Source organism: Octopus bimaculoides, chromosome 23 (assembly GCF_001194135.2).
Source record: "Octopus bimaculoides isolate UCB-OBI-ISO-001 chromosome 23, ASM119413v2, whole genome shotgun sequence".
In the NCBI taxonomy this organism is placed as follows: Eukaryota; Metazoa; Mollusca; class Cephalopoda; order Octopoda; family Octopodidae; genus Octopus; species Octopus bimaculoides.
Window position 1 is genome coordinate 21,323,762 of NC_069003.1, and position 8,324 is coordinate 21,332,085.

At 35.5% G+C, this 8,324-nt stretch overlaps 1 protein-coding gene across 1 annotated transcript in view; it reads right to left on the minus strand.

Moving 5' to 3' along the window:
- Nucleotides 1-4,281: 4,281 nt before the first annotated feature.
- The window catches only part of LOC106867812 (FERM, ARHGEF and pleckstrin domain-containing protein 1), a 303,490-nt gene continuing 299,447 nt past the window's right edge, over nt 4,282-8,324 (minus strand). The window contains exon 13 of the mRNA XM_052976041.1: nt 4,282-4,458. Coding sequence (XP_052832001.1) covers nt 4,433-4,458 — 26 coding nt within the window. The 3' untranslated portion in view covers nt 4,282-4,432. The remainder of the gene's footprint in view (nt 4,459-8,324) is intronic.

Sequence of the window (8,324 nt, forward strand, 5' to 3'; positions counted from 1 at the left end):
TAAAAAAAAAAGAAATCCATAAATTATTCCATGTTAAAGTTGTCGTATTTCTGTAATTTCAACCAATCACTGACGTCCATTCAGCCGATATACATTAAGCGCCGACTACATAAACAAACGATTCTGAAACAATTAACCCTAACCCTAACTCTAACCCTAACCCTAGGGTTAGGGTTAGGGTTAGAGTTAGGGTTAGGGTTAAAGTAAATTTAAAATGAAAAAAGCAAATAAAACGAAGAATCATTTGTTTATGTAGTCGGCACTAAATGTATCTCGGCTGAATGGACGTCAGTGATTGGTTGAAATTATCGAAATAAGACAATTTTTTACATGAAATAAATTCGAATACAAAAATATTTTTCTGTTCTATAACACAAAATAGATAAGTATACGAAGTTTGAAAGTCTTTCGGTACCAAAAACACTACGTAAAACATTAATGAAAAATGTGGCCCCCGTTTTAAAAAAGATCCGAAATAACAGTTGCTACACAAGGACAAAAATCGTGTTACACAGTGTTACAGACATAGCTGAATAACACCGACAGACCATAATGTCTCACTTAAAGAAGGTCAAGTTGGAATAGACAAACTACAAAAAAAACAAAAAAAAAATAGAAAATAAAAAAGAAACCCAACCAGGAAAAAATATTTCAGCCAATACAAAGAATATTGAAATAGAAAATATAGATGATTAGGAATATTGATGCAAGAGCGGTCCCTATAATTATTGTATCAGTGGAAGTAGTAGCTGTAGTGATGAATGATATAGAGAAGAACATCAAAGAACAGCCAATTATAACTTCTGTTTGAATATAGTGGCGGCACTCCTAAAAAGGGTGGCCACCATATTTTATAAAACAACATCATTAAGATGAAAACCACAAACTTGCTTTACTATACAGCAACAGAATTGCATTGACGGAGTACACATGTACCCATGTACAGGAAATGATGTTCTTGATGATGATAGCAATCCTTTCTACTATAGGCACAAGGCCTGAAATTTGGAGGAGGGGGTTAGTTGATTATATCGACTCCAGTGCTCAACTGGTACCTAATTTATTGACCCCAAAGGGGTTGGAAAGCAAAGTTGACCTCAGTAGCATTCGAACTTAGAATGTAAAGTAGCTGGAAGAAATGCTGCAACATATTTTATTCAACACATAAACAATTCTGCCAGCTCAACACTTTAACAATAGTTGTATGCTGTCAACTTAATGTGACAGTCCCCTGAAAGGAATAATACTACTGTTGGTTTGACCTAGGAAGTTGCACCGCTTCCTGCCAGCCTTGACACATTTCCTGTGTCCTTATGTTTACAAGGGGAAGACAGGAATAAAAATAACAATCCTTTCTAATAAAGACACAAGGCCTGAAATTTAGAGGAAGGGCTAGTTGATTACATCGGCCCCATTGCCCAACTGGTACTTATTTTTATTGACTCCAAAAGGATGAAAGGCACATAAGGACACAGAAAATGTGTCAAGGCTGACAGGAAGTGGTGCAGCTTCCTAGGTCTAACCAACAGTAGTATTATTCCCTTCAAGGGACTGTCACATTAAGTTGACAGCATACAACTACTTCATCGTATCGCTACTGCATAAATTTCTCTGAGAGATTTAGAAATGTATTATTTCTAAACTCTAATAATAATTCTTTCTAATTTTGGCACAAGGCCAGTATTTTTGAGGAGAGAGGGGCAAGTTGATTACATCAACCCTAGTATTTGACTGGTACATTCTTCGTTTTATCAACACCAGATAATAATTACAGTTAACCTCAGCAGAATTCTAAGTCAGAACATAAAGAACCAAAACAAGTTCAGCAAATATTTTTGCTGATACTGTAATGATTTTGATAATCCAGTAATAAAAATAATAATCCTGAAATTTAGAGGAAGGGCTAGTTGATTACATCGACCCCATTGCCTAACTGGTACTTATTTTTATTGACTCCAAAAGGATGAAAGGCAAAGTCGACCTCAGTAGAATTTGAACTCAGAACGTAAAGAAAGGATGCTAAGCATTTTGCTTGGCATGCTAACATTTCAGCCAGATCACCACCAACCATAAGAGCATCACAGCAAACCACAGCACATACCCAAGGCACACAGAGCTGCGCTCGGTAGTGAAGTGAAAGCATGTGATAAAAATAAGACTACTAAATAATGATAATAATAATAATAATAATAATAATAATAATAATAATAATCCTTTCTACTATAGGCACAAGGCCTGAAATTTGGGGGAGGGGTTATAGTTGATCACACCGATCCCAGTTTTCAACTGGTACTTAATTTATCAACCCTGAAAGGAGAAAAGGCAAAGTCGACCTTGGTGGAATTTGAACTCAGAACATAAAGGCAGACGAAATACTGCTAAGTATTTCATCCAGCATGCTAACAATTTTGCCAGCTTGCTGCCTTAATAATAACAATAATAATAATAATAGTTTCAAATTTTGGCACAAGGCCAGCACTTTTAACGGGAGGTCAATAGGTTACTATGTTGACCTCAGTATTTAACTGGTACTTATTGAGGCATAGTTTGAGGGAGATTTGGTTGCTTTTTCTTGCAGGTTGAGTGACTCTGTAGTGGTTCCCTTGTTGACTTATTAGGGACATAACATGTCCCTAATAAGGACATATAAAAACAAATGGCGATATTACAATGTTTATGATATCCACTCAACCACAAGATATGACTTATGTTGTTGTGCTTTATGACAGAAAACAAGAATTATGTTGTTGGAACTAAGATGTTTCTTGCAAAACAAAGCAAAAAAAAAAATAATAAATAAACTGATAATATTCCCAAACAAGTGAACACAAATGGTGCAAACAGAAGGGATCCGGTTAGCAGTTGTGTGTTTGTCAACTTGTAAATCATATCACACATTTGTGTTTACCACCTAGCTGGCAATGGGTGCCAAGACAGGAAATTAGAAGAATTATTTCAATGTCAGACAGAATCCTAGAACCCTTTGTAGTATTCCTTCTGGCTCTCTATGCTATAAGTTCAAATCCTGCCAAGACCGATTTTTCCTTTCACCTTTTTGGGGTTGATAAATAAAGTGTCAGTCTCTTTCTCTCTCTCTAGTTTATGCCAGTTCAAAAGGTGTAGTCTTCCCACATTATGTCACACTGATGCTGCATGAGAATTGCATTAACTTCCACTCATACCTGTGGAATCCTCAGTCGCTTACATGTGAATTTCCCCAAGTAGGAATTTAATCAGAGAGACAACTGAATCATCATCAAAGATATTGATGGAGAATTCAGTAAAAGAGTACCAGAGTGGAGGAACAACATGCTGTCGTGATTAATTAAACTTGTAGTACTAATGAGTATTTTATTAGTTTGTAGTACTAATAAGTATTTCATTTTTAGAAGAACTAACAAATATTTTATTAGCTTGTCGTAATAATGAGTAGTTTGTTAATTTGCAGTACTCAAAATGTAAAGGAGCCAATCAACTGCCTCGGTTAGCCATTTTTGTTACCATATTTCTGTTGTAATACTCTGCCATTGTTTCAATTAATTTTGAAAATAGTGAGAATTTGGTAAAATAACTTTGTTGTTATTATTACTATTATTATTAGTTTATGTAGGACTGAAGTAACTCAACAGAAGTTTTTATATCTATAAAAACTTCTGTTGAGTTACTTCAGTCCTACATAAACTAGAAGAATGAATTAGACTGACATGTTTATTTTGAACCTGTTGAAGGCACACGGGATGCCGAAGTATAGTTTCAACTACAAATAAATAACTGTTGCTTTCGAGTTGTGCTTTTCATCATTAAGTTTGCTTTGGTGATGGATTATGTCAGCTTTGTTTACCTTAGTGATGGATTGTGTCAATCGTATTCAAGTAAAGAACTCTTCTCTCTATATCTATTATTATTATTATTATTATTATTATTATTATTATTATTATTATTAAGCTCGTATCTGGAATATAAATGAGCATGAAGTTTTGATGGAAGAAAGTCTTAGCTTAGATCACTTTAAAGCAAGAAGTTTGTATTATAGAACAGGGGGACAGCCTCTGGTGGATCTCTTGTGGGTTTGGCACCCAAAGAGTTAATAACAATTACATTTATTGCTAATGTTACACAATTATTAAAGGTGGTGAGCTGGCAGAAGAAATTAACATACCTGCTCCCTTGAAATTGCTGGCCTTGTACCAACATTTGAAACCATTATTATTATTATTATCATTATTTTAAAAGGATTGACATAACTCTTCACAAAGATAAATAGATTACACGAAGAGCATGATGTGATTGCAGTAGAAGTTTTATTGGTTGAATGATATTTCGACAGCCAGCCTATCTTTGTTGAGTTCAAAATGCAAAGTTATACATAGAAATTCAAATCCAAAATTTGTATGAGGGCAACCAGTGTTCCCAGGTTGATGGAATGGCATCATCAGTCTTCAATTTTCAAGTTTACAACTGGCAAAGAAAAAAGAAAGAAAGAATAAGAGAAAAATGGTAAAAGAAAAGGAAAAAGAAGAATATTTAAACAGTTTTGTGTAAATATTTATACAAAACTGTTTGATTAAATATTTTTCTTTTTCCATTTCTTTTCTCTTTCTTTCTTTTTCCCAATTGAAGACTGATATTGTCATTCTATCAATCTGGGAATGCTGGTTGCCCTCACTGAAATTTTGGATTTGAATTTCTATGAATCACTTTTCATTTTGAATTCAACAAGGACAAGCTAGCTGTTGAAATATCATTCAACCAATAAAATATGTATTGCAATCACATTGTGCCCATCGTATTGTTTATTATTATTATTATTATTAAGGCAGTGAGTGGGCAGAATCGTTAGCATACAGGACAAAATGCTTAGTGGTAATTAATTTGTCTTTATGGTCCGAGTTCAAATTCCACCGAGGTTGACTTAGCCCTTCGTCCTTCTGGGGCTGATAAAATAAGGACCAGTGAAGTACTTAGGTGGATGTAATTGACATACCCTCTTTCCGAAAACTGCTGACCTGGTGCCGATATTTGAAACCAATATTACATAATTATTATAATGATTATTGCTAACATCAGAACAAGGCCACATATTTTGTAGATCATAATCAATCAAGACAGACCCAAGTATTTAACTGGTACTTTTATTTTTCATTTGAAGGGCAAATAGTAAATTTGACCTCAGCGAGAACTGAGGTCAGAAATCAGAGGACATAATTAAATTAAATTCTTTGAAAGGCACCGAGTTCACTACCCTGATAATCCACTACCTCTGTAATCCTCATAAAAGATTGTTTTTTTACCATTTGTTTTTTTGTTTTTTTTTCAGAACTAAATTTTGTAAGGAAAAATATACAGCAGTAGATTATGTCTCAATATATTACTGGTACTTCAACTTGATTTTTGAAATCAAGCAATCAAAAAAGAAGCAGACTTAGATGAAATTTGAACTCAGCACAATGAGATAGCCAGATGTGGAGACAAGAGCACACTGTGTTCAATAAGCATCTGAATGCACTTTGTTACAAATGACAATATATATATATATATATATATATATATATATATATATATATGATAGGCTTCCATACACACTCCATCTACCAAATCCACAAGACACTGGTAGAAGACACTCCCCCAAGGTGCCACACAGTAGGACTGAACTGAAAACCACATGGCTGTAAAGCATGCCTGCTGATCCTTATGAACTGCATGTGATAATTTGTATGTGAATGTGTTGATGGATTATCCCCTCCTCCCACACACACACTTGATGAATCTCATTCTATTAACTGATGATAATTTATGGAGAATAAAAACATTGACTCTGGTAACAAATTTTGAATCAAGATATTTTAAGACTTGATTTTTAGCTACAAGAAAAGATCTTATCAAAGACTGCTTTCGTTTCAAATCAAATCTTCTGCAGTAATATTGATAAAATTGTTAATACTAAGGCTTTCATTTCTCCCCCTCAATGTCTTCACTCCTTTTCTCCACTGTTAAGAGAGTAAGAAAAAAATAGAAAAGAAAATCAATTGTATATAATTCCTAAAGCTTTTAGATGAATATAGATCAAATAATGTCATGATTTCAAGTTATATTGTACTGAAGAGCCAACAAGAAGGGCAACTACTAAGACATCTAAAAAGAAAAACAAGAGAGATTATATAGAAACATTATTTAATATGCTCTCTCACTCATACGAATAAGAAAAAGACCTGTTATAATAACAATAATGAAGTTTTTTTATAAAACCTGAAGCAGCTCCCCTGCTTTAAAGGGAATCTTCATCCTCTCTTCTATCCTTCAGTAAACTCTCTTTTCCCCCCTCTTACTCCAGAAGCAACTGCAGGTGGCAGTAGCAACAGTCCCCATTCAAAATTTCCCATAATACTGTTTCAAATTTTGGCACAAGCTCAACAATTTTAGTGTGAGAAGACAAGTTAATTATAATGTAATTAACTTGACTCCAGTACTTGATTGGTACTTTATTTTATCGATCCTGAAATGAAGAAAGGTAAAATCAAGCCTGACAGAATTAATACTCAAAATGTAAAGAATCAGGAGAAATTTCAAAAAGCATTTTTTCCCAGATGCTTCAACCAGATGCTGGTCACTTTCATAATAATAATTATAACAATAATGATTTCAAATTTTGGCACAAGGGGAAGGGGTAAGTCGATGACATCAACCCCAGTGTTTGACAGGTGCATATTTTATCAACCCCAAAAGGATCAAAGTTAACCTAAGTGGAATTTGAACTCAGAACATAAAGACAGACGAAATAGTGCTAAGCATTTTGCCCAGTGTACTAATGGTTCTACCAGCTCACCGTCTTAATAATAACAATAACAATTGGCAATATTACAAAATATAATCTTATTCACTCTGGATAAAAAATGCTTATAGATATGGCACAATCGCATTTACAAGTTATAAATAAAAGCATTGCTGCCATGAAGAAGTGAAAGGAAAACTTATGCACATATCAATGTGTATACATGTATACATATGTATGTATAGGTGTAGGAGTGGCTGTGTGGTAAGTAGCTTGCTTACGAACCACTTGGTTCTGGGTTCAGTCCCACCGAGTGACACCTTGGGCAAGTGTCTTCTACTATAGCCTCGGGCTGACCAAAGCCTTGTGATTGGATTTGGTAGATGGAAACTGAAAGAAGCCCGTTGTATATATGTATATATATATGTGTGTGTGTGAGTGTGTGTATATATGTTTGCGTGCCTGTGTTTGTCCCCTCAACATCGCTTGACAACCAATGCTGGTGTGTTTACATCCCCGTAACTTAGCGGTTCGGCAAAAAGAGACCGATAGAATAAGTACTAGGCTTACAAAGAATAAGTCCTGGGGTCGATTTGCTCGACTAAAGGTGGTGCTCCAGCATGGCCACAGTCAAATGACTGAAACAAGTAAAAGAGTATATGCCCGTGGAGCATACACACACTCATATATACCCATAGACATACATATATAAAATGTGTATATATATCAATAGGTCATAGTATATATATATATATTTTACTGATATGACATTATATGTCAGTGTATTGACCAGACTATCAGATGTTGTTATACACTGCTTATTACAATATGGTTCCTCACATCAATGTAGCTTTCCAAATGATGCCACCCAACTAGTTAGGCAAGCAGGCTGGAATTTTCCCTTGTCCCCTTCAACGGACATCACAGGCTTACACATTTACAGTTGAGTAGACTGAAGTGTTTTACTCAACAACTCAATGCACTGCATGAACTTGTGATCCAGAGCACAGTACCCTAACCACTACATCACACACCATCTTCTTTTATGCTCACCTTCTTGTTCTGAGTGAGTTTGATCTGGTACCCCATTATGACCTTCCTCTTATCTTCTTCAGCCATGTGTCTCCCCTATAGCAAGACACTTGTGCTTGTCCCTTCGTCATACTTTAACCTTTCAACACTTGACATAAAGCCACTCATCTCCACTTTCCCTTCCTAAATACTTCTTTGCAGTAAAAGCGTTTGTGGAGGCGCAATGGCCCAGTGGTTAGGGCAGCGGACTCGCGGTCATAGGATCACGGTTTCAATTCCCAGACCGGGCGTTGTGAGTGTTTATTGAGCGAAAACACCTAAAGCTCCATGAGGCTCCAGCAGGGGATGGTGACAAACCTGCTGTACTCTTTCACCACAACTTTCTCTCACTCTTACTTCCTGTTTCTGTTGTGCCTGTAATTCAAAGGGCCAGCCTTGTCACACTGTGTCACGCTGAATATCCCCGAGAACTACATTAAGGGTACACGTGTCTGTGGAATGCTCAGCCACTTGCACGTTAATT